The sequence below is a fragment of the Panthera tigris genome, chromosome C2 (genome assembly GCF_018350195.1).
Source record: "Panthera tigris isolate Pti1 chromosome C2, P.tigris_Pti1_mat1.1, whole genome shotgun sequence".
NCBI lineage: Eukaryota > Metazoa > Chordata > Mammalia > Carnivora > Felidae > Panthera > Panthera tigris.
Window position 1 is genome coordinate 86729643 of NC_056668.1, and position 23458 is coordinate 86753100.

General features: G+C 38.3%; 1 protein-coding gene across 4 annotated transcripts in view; it reads right to left on the reverse strand.

Moving 5' to 3' along the window:
- Positions 1-15460, reverse strand: part of MFN1 (mitofusin 1) — a 50240-nt gene extending 34780 nt beyond the window's left edge. Inside the window, exons 1-7 of one of the 4 annotated variants that reach the window (XM_042956936.1) lie at positions 14704-15460; positions 13859-13977; positions 11132-11267; positions 10135-10297; positions 5445-5569; positions 4055-4163; positions 2516-2623 (exon numbers count right to left, since the gene is read on the reverse strand). In XM_042956936.1, coding sequence (XP_042812870.1) covers positions 2516-2623; positions 4055-4163; positions 5445-5569; positions 10135-10297; positions 11132-11267; positions 13859-13970 — 753 coding nt within the window. In that variant the 5' untranslated portion in view covers positions 13971-13977; positions 14704-15460. The remainder of the gene's footprint in view (positions 1-2515; positions 2624-4054; positions 4164-5444; positions 5570-10134; positions 10298-11131; positions 11268-13858; positions 13978-14703) is intronic. The other 3 variants (XM_042956937.1, XM_042956935.1, XM_007094584.3) reach the window with 3 other exon arrangements.
- Between the last annotated feature and the right edge of the window lie 7998 nt (positions 15461-23458).

A 23458-nucleotide genomic window follows, 5' to 3' on the forward strand; every position in this document is an offset into this window, starting at 1 on the left:
CAAAAATAAATAAGGATATAAAGCTTCATATTAAACAAAATTCCAATTCTGGGGGTGGGGGAAAAGAATGAAAGCAAATAATCTAACACATGAACAATGATGGGACAGTGTAAATTTTAATTTTTTATGCATTTTCTATTTTTATAAATAAACATAAACTATGATTAAAATCAGAAAAAGAAATATCAAGTAAATTAAATATTTTTTATAGATCACAGACCAAATACCAGATACACTATTGTTTTTAAAAAGAAGTTTCTAGGGGCGCCCGGGTGGCTCAGTGGGTTGAGCGTCTGACTTCAGCTCAGGTCATGATCTCACAGCTCGTGGGTTTGAGCCCCGCATTGGGCTCTGTGCTGACAGCTCAGAGCCTGGAGCCCGCTTCAGATTCTGTGGCTCCTCCGTCCCTCCCCACTCATGTTTTTTTTCTCTCTCTCTCTCTAAAATAAACATTAAAATTTTTTTTTAAAAAAGAAAAAAAGCAGTTTCTAAAATCACCACCATGACTAAAATTTAAAACAAAAACAAAAATACCAAGTGTTGGCAAGAATATAAATCACCTGGAACTCTCAAACTGCTTGGGAGTATAAGCTGGTACAAGCACTTTACAAAACTCGGGCTGTGTTTACTGAAACAGCATATTTACATGCAATCCACCGATTCTATTCCTAGATATACAGTCACAGATTACTGATCTCTGCAGTAATGACATTTTGAATCAGATAAATCTTTGGTTGGGAGGGGCTGATCTGTGTTACGGGACTTTTAACAGCACCCCTAGCCTCCAGTAGGAGATGCCAGTAGCACCGTCCCTGAGCTGTGACAACCAAAAATGTCTTCAGGGGAGCCTGGGTGGCTCAGTCGGTTAAGCATCCAATTTCAGCTCAGGTCATGACCTCATGGCATGTAAGTCTGAGTCCCATGTCAGACTCTGTGCCTGTGACAGCTCAGAGCCTGGAACCTGCTTCAGATTCAGTATCTCCCTCTCTCTGCCTCTCCTCTGCTTGTGCTCTCTCTCTCCTTCAAAAATAAACAAACATTAAAAAAAAAAAAAGTCTTGGGGCGCCTGGGTGGCGCAGTCGGTTAAGCGTTCGACTTCAGCCAGGTCACGATCTCGCGGTCCGTGAGTTCGAGCCCCGCGTCAGGCTCTGGGCTGATGGCTCGGAGCCTGGAGCCTGTTTCCGATTCTGTGTCTCCCTCTCTCTCTGCCCCTCCTCCGTTCATGCTCTGTCTCTCTCTGTCCCAAAAATAAATAAAAAACGTTGAAAAAAAAATTAAAAAAAAAAAAAAAAAAGTCTTGGGGCGCCTGGGTGGCTCAGTCGGTTGAGCGGCCGACTTCGGCTCAGGTCATGATCTCGCGGTCCGTGAGTTTGAGCCCCGCGTCGGGCTCTGTGTTGACAGCTCAGAGCCTGGAGCCTGTTTCGGATTCTGTGTCTCCCTCTCTCTGACCCTCCCCTGTTCATGCTCTGTCTCTCCCTGTCTCAAAAATAAATAAAACGTTAAAAAAAAAAAAAAAAAAAAGTCTTCAGACAGGGCCAAATATTCCCTGGGGATCAAATATGCCCAATCCTTCACACTGAGAACCACTGGTATATATCCAACAGAAATATAAACCTGTGTGCACCAAGAAGACATATATAAGAATGTGCACAGAAGCATTATTCATAACAGCTACATTCAGGAAATTTACCCAAATGGCCATCACTAGCAGACTGAATAAATTTCAAATGTAGTTATTTATAGGCTGAAATATACAGTAATGAAATGCACTTTATGCACAAAGGTATGGACACATATCACAAATATAACGTTGAGCAAAAGAAAACTGGACACAAAAGTAGATACTATATATGATTCCATTACATAAAGCTGAATAACCAAAAAATTAATCAAGGGCATTAGAAGTCATGGTTAAGTGCTCATCCCTGCCGGAGGATGGAGGGGGTGCATTCTGAAGTGCTGCGAATGTTCTGCTTCTTGAGTTGGACACTTATGATCTGTATACTTTTCTGGTACGTTATACTTTAATAAAAAATTGTAACAAAGTTTCAAGATCTAAAATGATTACATGGGGGCGCCTGGGTGGTTCAGTGGGTTAAGCGGCCGACTTCGGCTCAGGTCACGATCTCGCGGTCCGTGAGTTCGAGCCCCGCGTCGGGCTCTGTGCTGACAGCTCAGAGCCTGGATCCTGTTTCAGATTCTGTGTCTCCCTCTCTCTCTGCCCCACCCCTGTTCATGCTCTGTCTCTCTCTGTCTCAAAAATAAATAAACGTTAAAAAAATAAATAAATAAATAAATAAATAAATAAAATGATTACATGGTACTTCTATAACAGACTTTTCCTTCAAAGTAGCTTAATATTCTGGTCTCTATCACGTATCCACTTCAGGGTTTCTATAATTACAGTCTTTTCTCAAGTAAGAGAACAGCTGCTTATGATGTTTTATTATATAAGGTATACTGTTTTCTCAGATAACAGTGTACATTACTATATTTCAAAACTTAAATAACTTACATCTTCCATATATTCTGGCTCTGATGCAGAGGCATCCCAACGATTATTCAAAATGAAAATGTTAGGCTTGGAAAGTCGCTCATTTACCTTGTGAAAAAACTGCTTTTCCTATAAAACATCAAATACCAGTGTTATGTTCACTTTTAACAGCTATTTTATATTTACATTTATAACTGAAGCTCTAATCTAAAAGTTTGAACCATTTAGACAACAGTGATTAATGCCCACTGATAAAGGATCCCAAAGCACTCTGAACATTAAGATTCTCAAAGGTGAGAATATTGTAAGAAGGCAAAAGTGAAGATTTTCTGCCCTTGCCATGAGTCTTTTGTGAAATTCAATTTAACAGATATTTATCTGTCTCTACTATTTGCTGAATCCAGGTACCACTGGATATAAACATATATTTTCAAAAAGCTACCTCAAATCTCTTTTAATGTTTAGACTAAGTAAATTAATAACAATTTAAGACCTGTGTACATCATAATAAACAACAGAGAAAGGTATGTGCCATAAATGCTGCAAATACATGCTATGCTTATTCAAAGAAGAGACACCATATCTAGCTAGAATTAGAAAAAGCTCCATTAAGAAAGTGGTGATAAAGATAAAGAGCTTAAAAGTACTGACAATGGCTTTCTGAAAGATGAGAAGCTGGGAGCAGGAGAACTGTGTGCAAAGAAGAGCATAAACAAAGACGGAGAAGTCAGAATGTACATCAAAGTTTGTTTACCCAAATAATGGAGTTACTCTAACAAAGATTTTAAACATAGATCTGTTTTTTTAATCATCAGACTATAAACTGTCTGTGCTGTCAGAGTAGCCTGGTCTATGTGATAACGGATTATTGGAGAGCACACAACTAACAGTGACAAAACAGAGGTCTGGCTGGTAACACCTAGGTTATAAATGATCTTTGCCCATTTATATACTTTCCAGGAATAACAATTTTAAGAAAATCATACTATAGGTTTGGATATTAGATACCTATAAACTCGAGTTTATTTGGGATGAGTCTGGCTCTAGACATCCTCAAAAATCTGTGAAGTCTGACAGCACTTTAGAATGCATATAGGTAAGCTGCAACCTAGTGTGTACACAGGTAAAGCTGGAAAAGGCTGACAAAACTAAAAATATGAAAAGCCTTGTCTGCCAGACATGAGGGTTGGGGGGCAGTGGTGAGGTGGGAGTGTTAAACATTATTCAAAAGGCTTAAGTCATCATCCTAACAATTCTCGTGCCCATTCCTTCCGAAACTGGCAAATAACCACAATCAATGTCAACAACATACATGTATCACACCTTGAATATAAAGATTTACTAGCAACTAGAGCCATCATGCCCTAGATTCCCAATGATACTCTGGGAACACTCAAGACCACAATCAGCTCTTCAGTCCCATGGAAACACAAACTCCTTTGCCCTCCCTTGATACCAGAGCTTCTTTCGAATCCAGGATCTGGATTTCCCTTACTTTTCAGAATTAACAGACACCATTTCATTTCCTACCATTCAAACATAATAATGATTAAATCCTACCGTGTTCATTAGTGTTGATTCAGAGTTTGCAACCAAAACGAAGACATCAGCATCTAAGCAAAATTTATCAATCCAGCTATCCAGCTCTGTAGTGACATCTGTACCCGGACTAATGGAAATAAGATAAACTTGTATTATATAATAATATTTTTTAAAAAGAAAATGTGATTATAGAAAGAATTCTTTTAACTTTTATAAATTGTTTGAAGTCTAAAAACTATTTCTACCAGTTTTCAGCACAAAGCCTAAGAGATTTACTTTCTCATGTATAAGAGAGCATTTGTGGCAAGGTGAGTCTCTGTTTTATAAACTTCTATATTTATTCTGCTGACAAGGAACTCTCAGAGCCTAGCCAATTAACAACAAGTGCTAAAAAATTTTACTTACTGAAGACAACCTTGTAATTTTTGATAAAGCAAGTAACATGGTCACTATTTTAATCTTTCAAATCTTTATGCTCTGAAAGGATGAAAAATAAGTACTGAAAAAAAACAGGCAAATAGGTAACAAAAATGAAGGTGCAAGCACCCATGTCCAGTACAGCTCAGTAAATACTGCAGTGCTCGTGAGCATAAAGAATAAAACACCCTCTGCTAGGCATAAGTTTAATATATAATTGATACCATAAAAATTATAACGCAACTGTCCATACACTGGTTTGATGTATCCCTGTAACAAGGTGGCAAGATGACAGGCGGGGGTCATGGATATAGTCTGGTCATGAAATAAAGCAAAATTAAAAGCTCATCACCAGAACCAACATGGTTTCCAGAGAATGCTAAAATTTTAACTGAAGAAAACAAAAGAGCATACCAAAACTTTAAAAAAATCATTTAACTACCTTTTTTGGTAGGACATTGCTTAGATATACATTATCATTTTACTAAACACCAATGTAGCAAAAAACACATAGTAAATGAAGACTAATCAGCAGAGTTGAAAAAAAATTCCCAAAGTACTTAATTCTTGAACCATGAAAAGTTATGTGAACTGTCCAGGAAAGTTATTTTGGGAAACTTGGTCTCAAGAATGAATTTATTACTAGTTAAAAACTTTACCTATCAGAGTTATCTTTATCTCTCTAGTTATTTAGAATTAGACAATCTGCAAGGTCCAGCTATTTATCCAAACTACAGTCAATATAGAGGGGGAAAACAAAGTGGCTATCCTTGAAATTTCTTGTAATAGAATTAGACTGGGAAACTGGCACTTTATGTAACCAATAAAAAATAAAACCAACACCTTATGTGTTCTTTAACAATCTAGCAAATGAGAACAAAGCAGCAATTGAGCACTTAAATTTTTATGTGTTACATGCTAAAACAAGCAGTATTATTCTATTAAATGAATCTTTAAAGGAGAAAACCAATTCATATGTATGTAATTTTACCTGTCCACTAAAACCAGGTCATCTCTCAAGAGGGCACATTTTGCCTTTGGCCAAAATACATGCACAAGACAGCCAGCTTTCAAGTCTTTATCCATATGAAGGGCATGGGCCAGCTGATTAACTGTCTAAAGTAGAAGAGAAAAAAAATACAAAACTGTGCTTATAATAAAATTCAATAAAAAACACTATGATTTGGGGCATTCACTTTTGCAAAACATGTATAAAAAGCAGAAGTTTAAATAACTTGAAATAAAACCATCTCAGCAATCTTGAGAAAATGAGTTTTAGAATTACCAAGTAGAAAAAAAAATGGTACCCTTGAAACAGTTTACTCATATCATTCTGCACAAATAATCAGAGCTGGTAACATTCTAAATGTCCAACAAATGACCTCTGGCAATGGAATCCTATGCAACTCTTGAAGCTGATATTATATATATGAAAACAAATTCACAATATATTAAAAGAAGTCAAAATAGCACATATGAAACCATTTTGTTTACAAAATACTGAGAAACACACATTTAACTCTATACCAAAGGCAAGGACTTCCACTGGTTTTGGGAAGCATGTGAGTTTTGGAAATACCGTTAGTATTTTCTGTCTCTTCTAAAATGTATTGCCTTTTTTTAAAATTATTTTTTTAATGTTAACTTATTCTTGAGAGAGACAGAGACAGAGTGTGAGTGGGGGAGGAGCAGAGGGACACAGAATCTGAAGCAGGCTCCAGGCTCTGAGCTGTCAGCACAGAGCCCTGTGGGGCTTGAACTCACGAGCCATGAGTGACCTGAGCTGAAGTCGGATGCTTAATCAACTGAGCCACCCAGGCGCCCCTAAAATGTATTGCTTAATAAGGGGTGAAAATAGAAGAAACGTCATTATTAACAAAGGTTTAAAAACACCAGAGTAATAATAAGACCAAAGTGAGGCACCTGGGTGGGTCAATCAGTTAAGCATCTGGCTCTCGGGTTTTGGCTTAGGTTATGATCTCACGGTTTGTGGGTTCGAGCCTCACACTGGGCTCTGTGCTGATAGCGTGGAGCCTGCTTGAGATTTTCTCTCCCTCTCTCTCTTTACCTGTCCCTGGCTCTCTCTCAAAATAAATAAACTTAAAAAGAAAAAACACCCAAAGCAATATGAGAAGTTCAATACATACTTTTTTAATAAAGGATTTTTCTCACCAGGCAGTCACTTACTCACATAAGCATGTTTAACATCAATGACTATACCTTCTCTTTCCATTTAAACTCACTAAAATATTTCTATTTCTCAAGATAACTTCTGAAATACACTAATTTATTAATGTGTTACTTTAGTATCTTTCATGTGTACATGTTAAATACACAATAAATACAAAGAGCTTAATATAAAATTAATATTCAAGGGGCGACTGGGTGGCTCAGCCAGTTGAGCACCCAACTCCTGATTTCCGCTCAGGTCGTGATCTCATGGTTTGTGGGATCGAGCCCTGCGTCAGGCTATGCACTGACAGCGAGGAACCTGCTTGGGATTTTCCCTCCCCCTCTCCCTCTACCCCTCCTACACTTCCATGGTCTCATTCTCTCTCTCAAATAAATAAACATTAAAAAATTTTTTTGTTTTCCATTAAAAACACCAGGGCACCTGGGTGGCTCAGTCAGTTAAGCATCTGACTTCAGCTCAGATCATGATCTCATGGTCCATGGGTTTGAGCCTCAAGTCAAGCCCTGTGCTGACAGCTCAGAGCCTGGAGCCTGCTTCTGATTCTGTGTCTCCCTCTCTCTCTCTCTCTCTCTCTCTCTCTCTCTCTGCTCTCCCCTGCTCATGCGCACTCTAAAATAAACATTAAAAAAAAAAATTTAAAGTAAAATTAATATTCAAGGAAAGGGCACCAGCACACATATCTTTACAATTAATCTGTGCTTTGTATCCAATTTTAAAGGGAAACACCTATTTTCAAATGGGCACAATAGTCCTGATCAGGGTTGAAGTGAATCTTCACAGTGACAATGTTAGCTAGGTTTTAGTTTTGTTTGCTTTCATCAACTTTTTGATAGAATTATAAATGTGTACCAATGTCTTGATGCCTGGTCTATAAAATTAAGATAATAAAAAGCACCTATCTGATATAGTTGTGGTATGACTGGAGTTACTGCAGGTATTTAGAATAGTGTTTGGTACTTAGCAAGTGTGCAATAAAGTATTAGCTGTAATTAGTGCATTTCTTTTACTTTTTTTTAATGCTTATTTATTTTTGAGAGAGAGAGAGAGAGAGAGAGAGGGAGAGAGAGAGAGAGGGAGAGAGAGAGAGAGGAAATCTGAAGTAGGCTCCAGGCTCTGAGCTGTCAGCAGAGAGCCTGACGCAGGACTTGAACCCACAAGCTGTAAGATCATGACCTGAGCTGAAGTCCGACACAGATGTGTGCCCCAGGCATTTCTTTTACTAAGGAAAACTATTACAGCATGAAACTCAAAGTCTATACTTTAACACAGGCCACTGCTTGAGGTGAACAAATTTAAATTTTGGAGTAGGGGAGAGGAGGAAAAGAGTATGAAGGATTGGAAGTAGAGAGCACAGACCAAGAAATAGGAGGTAACTACTTTAAGGATCTAAAGCCACAGGTAGTTTGAATTTTGATTTGGTAAAAACTTGATCACAAAATAAATGATTCCTTCATTTATATGGGTTAAAAGTTTGAAAATATTTTCAGAGGGGTGCCTGGGTGGCTCAGTCAGTTAAGCATCTGACTTTGGCTCAGGTCATGATCTCACAGCTTGTGAGTTCAAGCCCCACATCAGGTTCTGTGCTGATAGTATGGAGCCTGCTTCAGACTCTCTGTCTCTCTCTCTCTCAAAAATAAATAAAAAATAAAACATTAAAAAAAATTTTCACAAACATCACCTCCTTTATTCCTTCTAACTAATCTGAAGAGTATTACACAGATGAAGTTACCTGAGCTAGCTCAAACAACAAACTCACAGAACAAGAACTAGACCGATGAATTCAACTCAGTTTTGCAAAAATTAAAACAGCATGGATCTTTAAACACTGAACTTTTGCACTTGTGGAAGAGATCTTAAGACACAAGTGGATGGGGCACCTGGGTGGCTCAGTCGGTTAAGCGGCCGACTTCTGCTCAGGTCATGATCTCGCAGTCCGTGGGTTCGAGCCCCGCGTCAGGCTCTGGGCTGACAGCTCAGAGCCTGGAGCCTGTTTCAGATACTGTGTCTCCCTCTCTCTGACCCTCCCCTGTTCGTGCTCTGATTCTCCCTGTCTCAAAAATAAATAAAACGTTAAAAAAATAAAAATAAATAAAAGACTCAAGTGGAAAAAAGAAAAGACTTAAGAAAGTGATCATAGGGGCGCCTGGGTGGCTCAGTCAGTTAAGTTTCCGACTTCGGCTCAGGTCATGATCTCATGATCCGTGAGTTCGAGCCCACGTCGGGCTCTGTGCTGACAGCTCAGAGCCTGGAGCCCGTTTCAGATTCTGTGTCTCCCTCTCTCTCTGCCCCTCCCCTGTTCATGCTCTGTCTCTGTCTCAAAAATAAATAAACGTTAAAAAAAAAAAAAAAGAAAGAAAGTGATCATAATGAGAAACACTTTTTTCTTTTGGCTGAAGGAACTTAGTGGCACTGAACTCCTTAAGAAATTTATTAAAAAAGGGGCACCTGAGTGGCTCAGTAGGTTAAACATCTGTTTTTTTTAATTTTTTATTTAAAAAAAAATTTTTTTAATGTTTTATTTATTTTTGAGACAGAGAGAGACAGCATGAGCAGGGGAGGGGCAGAGAGAGAGGGAGACACAGAATCCGAAGCAGGCTCCAGAGCTGCTTTAGTACAGAGCCCAACGTGGGGCTTGAACTCACAAACAGCAAGATTATGACCTGAGCCAAAGTCGGACGCTCAACTGACTGAGCCACCCAGGTGTCCCTTTTTTTTTTTTAATGTTTGTTTATTTATTTTGAGAGAGAGTAGGCGAGGGGAGGGGCAGAGAGAGATGGAGAGAGAGAATCCCAAGCAGGCTTAACATTAAGAGGATGGAGCCTGATGTGGGCATGATCCCAGAGACTGAGATCATGACCTGAGCTAAAATCAAGAGTCGGATCTTTGACTGAGCCACTCAGGCACCCCATGCATCCAACTCTTGATCTCAGCTCAGGTCTTGAGCTCAGGGTCGTGAGTTCAAGCCCTATGTTGGGCTCCATGTAAGGCATGGAGTCTACTTAAGAAATTTATGAAAAGTAGGGAATTGTCACTGACCCTTATCTGATAAAACTATTACATTTATTCACGAATGTGTTTATTAATACTCCAAAGATAAAACAATTTCTAAAGACACAGACATGCATCAAACACATGCCAAGGCCCAATTTTTTAAACAAATTTTTTTTTTAAAAGATGAGAGTAGATGAGGTTAAACAGCAACAATACACTTCAATAATGTTATTTTCAGAACATTATTTTTAAAATGTAATAAACTTTTAACTCTAGTTTACTTTAAGGGCATATTTTATTTTTCTAATTTAGCTCTGAAGCAAAGGAATTTTACAGAATTCAAAATATTAGTGATGGCTTTAAAAGCTATGAATTAAAACATCAGTAGTTCTTCTATCTCTAGCAATGCAGACATCCTACAAAAAAATTTTTAAAAAGAACAAGTTAAGGGCATTATTTCAGGTACATTATGTTGCTAACAGTCAAAATATTATACCTTCACACTCTTTTTTTCATCTGATCCTTCTGTCATAAGATAGGCTTTATCTCCATCAGTTCCTTCAACACTCAGGAAGCAATTGGTTGTATGGCCAATCCCACTAGGGAGGACTTTATCCCACAACATTGCATTGATAACAGAGCTCTTCCCACTGCTTGTCCTGAAGAATGAATATATAAAATCATGAAGACAAAATAGAACAGTAAAAACTTCAGAGAATAAATGAGAAGAAATACTTTAGACGCAGCGGTCAGGAAAGGTTTCTGAGGTTGTAACATTTAGGAAAGGTTTGAAAACTGAGAAAGAGCCAGACATAGATAAAACAAGGCAAAGGGAATTCTAGGTACAGGAAATCCCAAGTGCTAAAAAAAGCCCCAAGATGGATTTAAAAGGCCTACAAGTTAGTTTAATGAGTAAATAAATGCTTCTGTTGATACACAGCACATATTTGAGCAAACAAGTATGGGCCTAGTCATTTGTTTTTGTATCCCTAGTGCCTCATACAGTGCATGGCACAAAGGAAGTTAACAAATGATTCCTAAATGAACATATAAGCTGTGGCAGAGATCACACTATCATCTCAACAGTTATGTTAACAAATGACTCTTCCTACTCTCCCTCTCTCTGGGAATCGTGGGGCTGAGAATTCTTTCAGAAGACATACCTGGTAATAAGAGAACTTTTAAAAAGTCAAAAATTATGCATATCATTAACCCGTATTTCTATGCTTAGGATTTGGCTAAGAATCCAATTCTTAGAGATGAGCATCCTTAAAAAATAAAAATATGACCTTCATAAAGCCTTTTATACCAAGAACTAAAATGAACAAATTCTTTTAGATGCTAATAGCTTTAGCATTTAACACAAGGAGAAACTCTTACAGGGAGAAGGGGGAGAACCATCCCTTGCTGAAACATCAGAAACAAAGTTGTGGATAGGACTTAGAAAACCTGATTTCTGGAAACTACCCTTGAGAGAAATAATAAAGGATTACCTGCCAAAAAATGCCACTTTCATATGCCTCCGAGACAGCACCTCACCAATGATGGAAAGCTTGTTTTTATAACCCTGTATTTCTATCAGATCATCCTCAGTAGCTATTTGATCAAGTTCTGGATTCTTGTATGTTGCTACAAAATTGAAATGGTGTTAGAAAAAGTGGTAAAGATGAACATTAAGTGAATTATACAAAGGAATAGCTAAGATATGCATATATTTTGGCTTTGCTCTGTATTAATGTGGCCATTTAAAAAGTAAAAATGCCATACTATCTGAATATTTGGCAAAAGGTGAATACTTTATTGCAACAGGTCATAAGAATCCTGCCCCAAAAAAGCTTCAAAATTATTAAAAATTATAGAGGCCCAGTCCAAAGGGTATTTATTATTCACCTAAGTCTCAAAAATACAAGATACTCATCTCAGACAGGGACACCTGGGTGGCTTAATCGGTTAAGCATCTGATTTTAGTTCAGGTCATGATCTCATGGTTCATGGGGTCGAGCCTGCTTGGGGTTCTCTCATTCCCCTTCCCTCTCTGCCCCTCACCCACTCACATGCACACTGTCACTCAAAATGACTAAACTAAAAAAACAAAAACAAAAATACCCATCTAAGACAAAAATGTTTTTCTGAACAGAGAAATTAGAACCTAATTATCTACCTATTATTGTTCCATCCTGACTAAAGGGAAAAGAGGGATCCACATACTAAGAAATAGCGAGGTTTGTGAATGGCCACCCCTATAAAATAAAGATATGGTTCAACTGGGTCTCCAAGCTAGGTAAGACATCGCTACCTTAAAACTTCTTGTCTTCTCAGAGGAATGGAGCAAAACAGCTCATTTAACATAAAAAGAGAATTACCAACTATATCCTACTCCAGTCAGGCTAGAGGTAACTGCTCATCCCAGACATAACCTCTTGTCCTCCAAGGATGGGGGTGGGTGGAAAAACTTGGGTGTGAAAAGCAGAAGCCTTTCAGTTTTGTTTATATTTCAGGTACATACACTTTTACATTTACATATATATTTTAAGTGGTTACTACAGTATCCGTTACAGACAGTTTTCTATTTTTTATCTTTTCTTATTGAAGTATAGTTGACTTACAATGTTGTATTAACTTCACCCCAGTGAACTGACAACTTACATTTTCATTATCTCATTTTAAAGGTAAAAACATGGAGATTCGTTTGGCTATCTGGTACTAATGAGACACACACACACTGACACAGCTTACCCAGTGCTCATCTAATTAAACTCCAGCTTTTACAAATCTCATCATCCTTTTCAAGCACATTAGTAAAATATATGCAATTAGGTGAATAAAGATGAGACTGGATTAAGTATCATTACATTCACCTTGTTTTTCATGTTATTCTTTCTCTTCTATGTTCTTCCTAATTTATCTTTTTGTCTCTTTTTTGCAAGAGATTTTCTGTGAGATTGTAAAAGCAGTAAAATTGAACTCGGACTATAAAGCTGTCATTCACTAGCTCCTAGTATTATGCTCAATCTATAATGGGTTCAATACATAGAAGATATTGCATTTAATTTCACTTCCCATCAACTTTGTTTTGAGTATACATAGCTGACCTATCAAGTTTTTAAAAACAATTTAAAAGTCACTGTGCCAGCTCAAATTCTTTCAAAACTGGAAACAGAGATTCGATACCATTACTTTTTTCCCCTCTCATTCAACAAAACTTGAATTGTGTCAGGTTTGGTGATAAGGACGCAATAATAAGGCATGATCCCTATCCTCAAGCTAAAAATCTGGTGAGGGAGGGTTAGGAGGGACAAGGACAAAGTTTGATATTACCAACCTACCAAATGTTTCCTCACAGTCACTGGAGAAGTTTATAAAATCCCTCCCTTTTCATTGTACCGTTGATGGTCATGTAATCTTAGGAACCAGAAAATATTTCAACAGTTCTCTCCAAAGCAGTATTCCCTAATAAGACATTCCTCACCAACATTGAACAGTGACACTCAAAGAAAATTTCTTTTGCCCTTTCCCCACCGAATTCCAGCCTCATTTGAGAAGATAAGATAGGTCTGAGATCTAGGCTGACAGCTGACTTGGGGAAAAGAGAGGTATAGCTTAAATGTGGGCTGCCTGACTTTTAAGTCTGGGCATTTACTAGCTAGGTGCTCTTGGGCAAGTTGCTTAAATTTTCTGTGTCTTGGTTTCTTCATCTTTAAAATAATTATAATTAAAATCTGTTCCAGTGTTGATATTTAATGCATTATTGATATAATAAAGTGCTTAGAACAGTACCTCACATGCAAGCACTTATTTCTTAAGTTGTTATTAATAACATTTAATCTTCCTCTTATGGAGGGCAAAAATGGGTTTTGTTATGGCATCTCTCCTAGATTATTAACACAATGCCTTATATATGCGTTCTGTAACTAAGGGTGAAAAGGATAAAAAACCTTATTTTCTTTAAAAAAATTTTTTTTGTTTTTAATGTTTATTTTTGAGAGAGACAGAGCATGAGTGGGGGAGGGGCAGAGAGAGAGGGAGACACAGAATCTGAAACGGGCTCCAGGCTCTGAGCTGTCAGCACAGAGCCCAACATGGGGCTTGAACCGACAAACATTGAGATCATGACGTGAGCCGAAATGGAGCGCTTAACCAACTGAGCCACCCAAGTGCCCCACCTTCATATTTTTCATATATTCTCAACAGTAGTATTTAAAAAACTTAGAGAAACTAACCTTCAACAAAATGGGATCCTTCAGTAACAAACTCCAGTAATTGGTCAAAGATTGCAGTAATTGCCTTCTTAGCCAGCACAAAGTGCTTCAGCGGAGAAGCAGTTTCCGCCATTATGTTACTGGGGAAAGAAAATAAAAGTTAGAAAGCACAAATTAAACTATATGATAAAGACATGCAAGTGAATGACACCTTCCTGCCACATTAATTCCCCAGTAAAATAAACTGCCAAAATACTTTGAGATAATTTTATTTTGGGGAGAAGTGTTTTAAACTTGTGATACTCCACCAAAATAAGTTAACTCTATTGGACAAAACCTTGGTTGCCAATTTCTACTTTATTTCCCTTTGGTGAAGATGAAACTAATTGTGGCTAAATTGTGACTACTCCCAACTCTTAGGCACATCAAGGAACAGGGTTAGCAAGAAGGAGCAAGTTCACAAACAACAAGTTTCTCAACCTGGAGCTCTAGAGGGTGGAGGTGGATACAGAGTGAGGAAATAAAATTCCAAGATCATAATGTAATACTGACACTTAAAAAAAAAACAAAAAACCTCTCATCACAACAAGTAAACGCGACCATTAACGTTTCCAGCCAAAGTACCAAGAACTTCAAGGAATTTAAGTTCAAAATTTTTTTTCTGGCAACTTCTCACGAAAAAGACACTAAACAAAAACGATTACACGCCAGTCCTTTCCTGCTGTGTATGCGTGTGGAATGAAACGCAGTGGCCATGAAAAAAGAGCTGAGCCTTCCCGAGGGTCAGGAAATGACTGAGTGAAGGAGCTGCGTGGGAAAACCCGGGTGAGGGCAACAAGCCGGCTCAGTCGGGTGTGAACACCTACCTTGGGGAAAGGCCTTCCACACCGGGCGCTGGAACCCCGCTCGCAGAGCTAAGGGCCGGACCTCACCGCTGTCCCGAGTGCGCCAGCCCCGGACCGGGTTCCCCAGCCCCCGGGCTTCAGGCCCGAGCCTCGCGGGCTCCGCCGGCCCCACACGGCCGATGGCCCCGTTGGCAGACCTGCCGGCTAGCTGCTTTCACGCAGAACCGCGGCGGCGCCTCGTCACACAGCTCCCGCGCGACTCTCCGCCCCCTGTCCCTGGCCTCACGAAGGTCACCCAAAGCGAAGTGAAGCGGCCGGCAGCCGAGGCAGGAAGCACTCACACTGTCCCGGCTCCGGCTTGTCACCCGCCAACCGCAGACCAGCCTCAGCCCTTAGGCCTCCTCAGCCTCCCTAGAGGGGCCGGGAGGCGGAGAAGAGGTAGGAGGGGTGCCAAAAGGGCGGTCACTTCCGGTCTCTTGTCCTCCCCTATTTTGTTTGGTTCCGTGACCGGAAGTGCATCTACGCTGAGCGCCATTTTTCTTAAGGGCAGAAGGCAGGGCCTGTTGAGGTTAAGGAATGCTACCGGAATTGTTTTCCATTTCCCCCGTATTTCTGCCTTCCGTATCTTCTCCCTTCAAAGTCTTCAGAGCTCTGTCTAGTTTAGGCGTGGGTAGCTTCTAGCGTAGCGAGGGAGAGCTAAAAGGAGTTGGGGTGAAGTGGAATGACGTGGGGTTAGGACTGCCAGATGAGGGATTCCTGCTTGCTGTACTAGCCACAATAAAGGAAAACCTTTTCACCACTTCACTACTCTCTTCTGTTGTGTAATTGCTTTCTGGGCTGGGAGTACAGCTGTGTTGTGTGTGTGTGTGTGTTCAATTACTTTCGAGGTGAGACTTAGGAAACTGATGTATTGGTGACTAGTGCTTCTCAAACTTTATACTTAAGAATCACCTGGGGATCTTGTTAAAACTGCACATTCTGATTCTTTGGGTCAGAGATGAGGCCTGAGAACATGCATTTCTAACATCCTTGGATGCTGCTGGTCCGTACATAGCTTAACAGATGTCCTGGAGATTTCTTTCCAGAGCTAGTGAGATGCAGCTTTGCAAGTGAAGCCACTTCACCTTTCTGAACCTCAGGCACTTCACCTGTAAAACTGGAGTACTAATTAATAATACTTACCTTATAGGTTGTTGTGAAAATTAAATGGGTTGATAGCATGTAAAGTCCTTACAATATTGCTAAGAATATAGTTAGAAATATTGATCTTCTATTGGAACAGATGAATATCAAAAAATGAAATAAATTACATCATTTCAGACGTGCTTAGTATTCTGAAAAAAAAAATAACGATAGGATAGATGAAGAAAAATGAGAAAAACAGCCACATAGGTTGATCTTTTCTGAGAAGGTAATCTTTCCTTGATTTTTCCCAGGAAGCCAATCCTTGGAATATCTGGAGGAAGAGTGCCCAAAATAGTGGGGACAGGAAGTCCAAAGGCCCATAGAAAGGAGAGTGGTATGCTGGGTGAAAAGAAAAAAGGCCAGTATATCTGAAATGCAGAGAGGGAGAGAAAATGTGGGAAGTTTAGAGAGGCAGGAGGTTTAGAATCATATAGGTCAAGGTCTGAAGTTTGGATTTTATTGTTAAGTGCAGTGGCTAGCTGTTTTAAACGTGGGGACTGATATGATCTGATTTTCCTTTTAAAGGGTCACTTTGGTTGCTCTGTGGGTAGTGGACTCTACCAAGATTCCACAGACAATGTTTATTAAAGGGCCCAGTCCACTGGCTGGAATTAGAGACCTCTCATTTAAAAAATGGATTTTAGGGACGCCTGGGTGGCTCAGTCAGTTGAGTGTCCGACTCTTGATTTTGGCTCAGGTCATAATCCCAGGGTTGTGGGATCAAGCCCGGCATCGGCTCTGCGCTGAGCTTGGAGCCTGCTTGAGATTCTCTCTCCCCCCTCCCCTGCTCCCACTTTATCTCTCTCTAAAATACAAATTAAAAAAATTATTAAAACAAACTAAAAATGGCTTTTAATATTAATAATATACTAAAGCCCTAGGCATAATTGCAAAATAAACTAGAATCATTTGACTTCAGTATTTTATGATTTTTAATCCCTTATCTCTTCTCACCTCTCTATAAACAAATACACACAAATACAGTAAGCTAATCATTCTGCTAAGAATCCTTATATTGTCCTCTATCAAAATTTGTTTTCCAATAAAGTTCTATTTCTACAATAGATAAAGATCTGCTTATGTAAAAAACTTCACATTATGATGTAAATGACCAAGGGTAGTCGCATACTTTTCTGGCAGGAGGGTTACAGTGTGTATCAGTCAGGGTTCACAGGGCAAGAAACTTATCACAAAGCAATAGCTTCTGTGATTGTGACGGCTGGCTAGGTAAATCCAAAATATGTAGGGCAAGCCATCAATAAGGGCAGAATGGAAATTCTTGGGCAGGAGATGATACTGCAGCCCACAGGCACCATTCCTTTCTAGGAAAACCTCTATTCTTCTCTTAAAGACTTTTAACTGGTTGGATCAAGCCTACCCAGATTATCCCCAAATAATCTTCTTCATATAAAATCAAAGACTTGTAGATGTTAATCACTAATACTTTCCCAGAAACATCTAGATTAGTGTTTGATTGAATAACTGGGTACCATCGTCTATTCAAATTGACACGTAAAACTATCACAATGTTATTGTCTATTTGGGAAATTATTCAAAATTTATAATGTGAAGGCCTTTTGACGTAGCAATCCCAGGAAAGTAAACATGTGGACAGACACTTAGCTATAAATATATAACTGGGGTGCCTGGCTGGCTCAGTAGTAGGGCACTCAACTCGATCTTGGGGTTGTGTTTGAGCCCCACATTAGGTGTAGAGATTGTTTAAATTTTTTTTTTTTTACATTTTATTTATTTTTGATAGAGAGACAGAGCACAAGTAGAGGAGGGGCAGAGAGAGACAGAGACACAGAATCTGAAGCAAGCTCCAGGCTCTGAGCTGTCAGCACAGAGCCTGATGCAGAGCTGGAACTCACAAACCGCAAGATCATGACCTGAGCCAAAGTTGGATGCCTAACTGACTGAGCCACCCAGGCGCCACCCCCCTTTATTTTTTTTTAAATTTTTAACGTTTTTATTCATTTTTGAGAGACAGAGTGCAAACAGGGGAGGGGCTGAAACACAGGGAGACACAGAATCCTAAGCAGGCTCCAGGCTCCAAGCTGGCAGCACAGAGCCTGATGCGGAGCTTGAACTCACAAACCACGAGATCATGACCTGAGTGGAAGTCAGATGCTCAACCGACTGAACGACGCAGGCACCCTGGTGTAGAGATTATTTAAATAAAAAAACAAAACAACCTTGAAATGTATAACCAAATGTTATAAATATATTTAAAAGTACAAAGAAATATAGAGTAAAATATTATTTAAAACCATGAAAAATTGTGAACAATTTAAGTGTTCCCCCAGAGGAGAGGGCTTAGATAAATTATGGTATGTGGACAGGATGGAATATGATGTAGTCATTAAAGATTGTTTTAGAAAAATACTTACACAGACTTATTCACCAGTATATAAAAATATTCTCATAAATTATGTGTAATACATATATTTTATTTCTGGATGACGATATTACATGTGATTTTTTTTTCCTTTGTACTTCTCGGTTTTCACATTTTCTATATTGAGCATGTATTTCTATAATGAGAAAATATAATACATAGTTTATTTTTAAAATTTTTATATGTTTATTTATTTTGAGAGAGAGAGAGAGAGAGAGGGAGGGAGAGAGTCCTAATGCTGACAGCACAGAGCTTGACATGGGCTCAAACTTACAAACCTACTGTGAGTCATGACCTGACCTAAAATCAAGAGTCAGAGGCTAACCCACTGAGCCACCCAGGCACCCCACATAGTTTATATTTTTAAATTCTTAATAACACATATACATGTCTATTACCAATACTGGCTCGTAAGTACTATAATTTACAATGGTGTTAAGGCATTAACCAAAGAGGGATGAAATTTTAAGGATGAATTTCAAGCATCAACCAGCATGTGGAGGGTGAAAGCCTTTACCACTTTTAAGATCTATTCATATGTTCATTCAACAAATACCTATTTAAGGAGAAATCTTTTAATGGTAAAGTGTGCAACTTGAAATCTGAAGACCGTAGTTCAAGTCTAGACTATGCCACTTAATAGCTATGTGAAATCCTTAACTACTAAAATCATTTTTGAGCATAGGGAATCTCAAAGGGAACTTTCGCTTTATTTATATTGTTTGAATTTTTAAAATCATCATAGTAAAAATCATGATTAGTTCTGTAAACAATAATTACATGCTTAATGTAATTATTGTATTATATATATATTTAAATTTTTTTTAGTGTTTACTCATTTTTGAGAGAGAGAGAGAGAAGGGCACAGAGAGAGACACAGAATATGAAGAAGGCTGCAGGCTCTGAGCTGTCAGCACAGAGTGGGATATGGGGCTCGAACCCATGAACTGTGAGATCATGACCTGAGCCGAAGTCGGATGCTTAACCAACTGGGCCACCCAGGTGCCCCTAATTATTGTATTTTAAAGTAAAAATCACATTGTTATAAATTATATTATAATAAATATTTTAATATAATAAGTAATAAATAATTTAATTCATTGCTTTTCTTTTAATGGAGCAGACTTTGTAAGCAAAGACCAACAGAGTAAACATAAAGAAGACAAAAACTGGGGTGCCTAGTGGCTCAGTCTGTTAAGTGTCCAACTCTTGATATCCACTCAGGTTGTGATCTTGGTGTCTTAAGATCGAGCCCCATTTGGGCTCCACGGTGAACATGGAACCTGCTCGGGATTCTCTCTCTCTCTGCCCCTCCCCTGCTCGTTTTCTCTCTCTCTCTAAAAGTAAATAAATAAACAGTTTTTTAAAAAGAAGAAAAAATATATAAAGGCTAAAACAGATACAGATTAACAAAAACTAAAATGTAATTGTTCAAAAACCTTACAAATTTGACATACCACTGCCAATCTGTTCAAGAATGTAAAAAATGGGTGCCTGGGTGGCTCAGTCATTTGAATGTTTGACTCATGGTTTTGGCTCAGGTCATGATCCCAGGGTTGTGGGATCAAGCTTGCAATTGGACTCTGCACTGAGCATGGAGCCTGCTTAAGATTCTCAGATTCTCTCTCTCTCTCTCTCTCTCTCTCTCCCTCCCTCCTTCGGTCTGCCCTTCCCCTACTTGTGAGCACACTTTCGAGAATGTCAAAAACAAGAGAAGACATAAAGCAAGGGGGAAATAACTCCAGATATATACTATAAATACCAATAAATTTGAAAACTTAAATGAAGTGTAAAATTTCTGGGAAGCCATCAAATACCAAAATTGTCCCAGGGGAAAAAAAAAATTGACTAAGTTAATAAGCATTCAAAAAACTGAAATGGCAATTTCCAGTGTGTGTGTGTGTTTAAAAGCCAGGCCTAGATCATTTCAGAGGTGACTTTTTACCAAATCTTTTAAAAAGAGATTAATCTTATCTCAAACTTTTTTTTTTTTTTTTTTTTTTTCCTGAGAACAGAAGAGAAGAAACAGCCAACTCACTTAGAAGAGTAGAATAACCTTGAGGTGCAGCTGGGTGGCTCAGCTGGTTAAGTGTCCGGTTCTTGATTTCGGCTCAAGTCATGATGTTGTGCTTTGTGGAATTGAGCCCTGGGTAGGGCTCTGTACTGTCAGCAAGGAGCCTGCTTGGGATTCTCTCCCTCCCTCTCTCTCTCTCTGACCCTCCCTGGCTTGCCTGTGTGTTCTCTCTTTCTCTCTCTCTCTCAAAATAAATAAATAAACTTAAAAAGAAAAAAAGGATAACCTTGATACCACACTGGATAGGCGATATAAGTAAGGAAAATTACACTTAAGCAAGTTCCCTGACAGGAACTGGTTCCCTTTGGGATTTTGGCTGGGGAATGGGCGAGGGAGATGGCGCTGGCGAGCGCCTTTGTTCCCCACCAAGCTGAGCTCTGTCGTCCGGGACTCAGCAACTCTCCCTCCCGTTGTCCTCCAGCCTTCCTGGAAAAATTACACTTAAGAACACAGAGGCAAACATTCTCTATGAAATGTTAGCTAACTGAATCCAACATTAGATTAAAAGCTTTTAGGATGCCTAGATGGCTCAGTCGGTTCAGCTTCTGACTCTTGATTTCCGCTCAGGTCGTGGTCTCTCAGTTTGTGGGATCGAGGCCCGCATCGGGCTCTATGCTGACAGTGTGAAGCCTGCTTGGGATTCTCTCTCCCTCTCTCTCTGCCCCTCCCCCACTCACGCTCTCAGTGTCTCTTAAAATAAACAAAATAAAACAAAGTTTTTGTCTAAATAGGATTTTCCTAGGAATACATAGATAATTCAACATCTGAAAATCAACAAATGTAATTTATATTAGCAGAGTAAGGGAGAAACCTCACATATTTATCTTAATAGGTACAGAAAAAGTCATTGCTTAAGTTTAACACCTACTTATAATAAAAGTTCTTAGAAAACTAAGGAACCTGATAAAACTACCTACCAAAACCTATAGTAGATATCCTTTAAATATACTTACTGGGGAAACTTTAGGAGTCTTACATCTAAGACTAGAAACAAACAAACAAAAAGAATGCCTGCTATTGCTACTTCTCCTCATTAATAATGGTGCTCATTAGTAATAATAGTGGAAGTTACTACCAAATTCTGTGATAAGAAAAAAAGAGCTATTAGGGACATTTAATTCCTTAAATTTATGTCATTTATAGCAGATTATATGATTATTTACATTACAAATTAAGCAAAGATAGCTATTAGAACTAAGAAGACTAAAACCTGAACAAGGTATTTCTATACAAAATCAATGTTTAAAAAGCCAGAAGCCTTCCTATATACCTGTAATAACCAGTTAGAAAATAAACATGTCAAAACAACCCAAACTGTAAAGAATCCAGGCATTGACTTTACAAAAACTACAAATGACCTTTATGAAAAAATTCAAAAGAACGTTAAAAAGAGACATAAGAGGAGAAATACACAATTTTTACAAAAGGAAAGATTTTAACATTGTAAAGATGTTAATTCCCTCTAAAATGATTTATAATTTTCATGTAATTACAACAAGACTTTAGATGGAATTAGAACTAATCCTAAATTTACATGGAAGAAGAAAAAAGTCCACCAATAACTAAAAAGTTCTCAAAAAGAATAGTAGAGGAGGGGCACTTGGCTGGCTCAGTCAGAAGAGCACGCAACTCTTGATGTCAGGGTTGTGAGTTCAAGCCCCATGTTGAGTTTAGAGATTATTAAAAAAAAAAAAAAAAAAAAAGAGTAGAGGAAATAAGTTCACACTACCTGATGTTAACACATATTGCAAAGCCCTAATATTGTAAGCATCCTGTATCTGTTAAAGCCTGTGATACTGTTGCTAGAACAGAGGAATATAGTAAGTACAAAGATTCATATACCAGTCATGCCCATGAGGAGTTGATATATGATAAAATTGATATCATGATCACTGGGGGAAGATGCATTATTTAACAAATAGTATTAGGGAAATTGTCACATTTGAATGAAAAAACAAACAACTTGAATCATACCAACACACAAAGAAACTCAGATGTAGACATGAAGGGTATATCCAGAAAATTATTAGGGGAAAATGTAGGAAAATAATTTTATGACACTGGGGTTAGAGAAGATTCTGTAAACAAAATGCAGAAAGCATAACTTGTAAAGGGAAAATGTAATGGATCTATCTACATTAAAGATTTCTGTTCAACAAAAGACATTAGTAACATAATAATCTGGGAATTTTTTTTGCAGTGTATATAGAAAACAAAGGACTGATATTTACAATTTATAAAGAACTTTTGAAAATCGACCAGGAGAGGCAGTCCACAAAATAAGAAACCAAAATGTCTCATAAGCATACGGACATTTCCAATCTTGTTAGCAATCAGATAATGCAAACTCAAATAATAATAATGTACTACTTTATGCCCCTACGATCTGCAGAAAATTAAAAAGTGGTATGATACTAATTTTTGGTGAGGATGTAGGGAAATATGGTCTGCTGATGGGAATATAAACTTTAGCTACTCTGGATAATATTTTGGAAGTATTTCAATCACAGGTATACTATGTGTATGTATATAACTCAACCCACCCACACACCCCCAAAGAAAACCAAAACAAACCCAAAAAACTTCAACACATAGAAGAATGTTATGACAGTCTCATGCATTAAAAAAATACTTAGAAGTGCAAAAGTCACTCAGTTTGATATTTGACTGAATTGACTTCAGAAAGGTGACAGAGAAGCATTTTCTACCTTATGTGGTAAATCTCTTTGAGGACAAGAACCGTAGTTTATTTATTCTTATATTCCTGAACACATGGCTTGATAGTAAATATCCTATAGCTATTTGTCAAACTGAAGAGTAGTGAAATAGACGTTTTTAAGGAGCTGCAGAGTCCATGAACTGTTTGAGAAAAATTTAGTAACATTACATCCACTGTCCATGGTTACAGTCACACAATTATAGTTAGCAAACAGGGATCAAATATCAAAGTCATATGCTTTGGTCCAGTACTCTCTAATATGTCATCTTCTCTCTTTAGGTGTCTGGTATAACATTTTGTGAAAAAAATGGGCACATTAAAAAAATTTTTTTAATATTTATTACTTTTTTGGGACAGAGGAGACAGAGAGAGAGAGAGAGAGAGAGAGAGAGAGAGA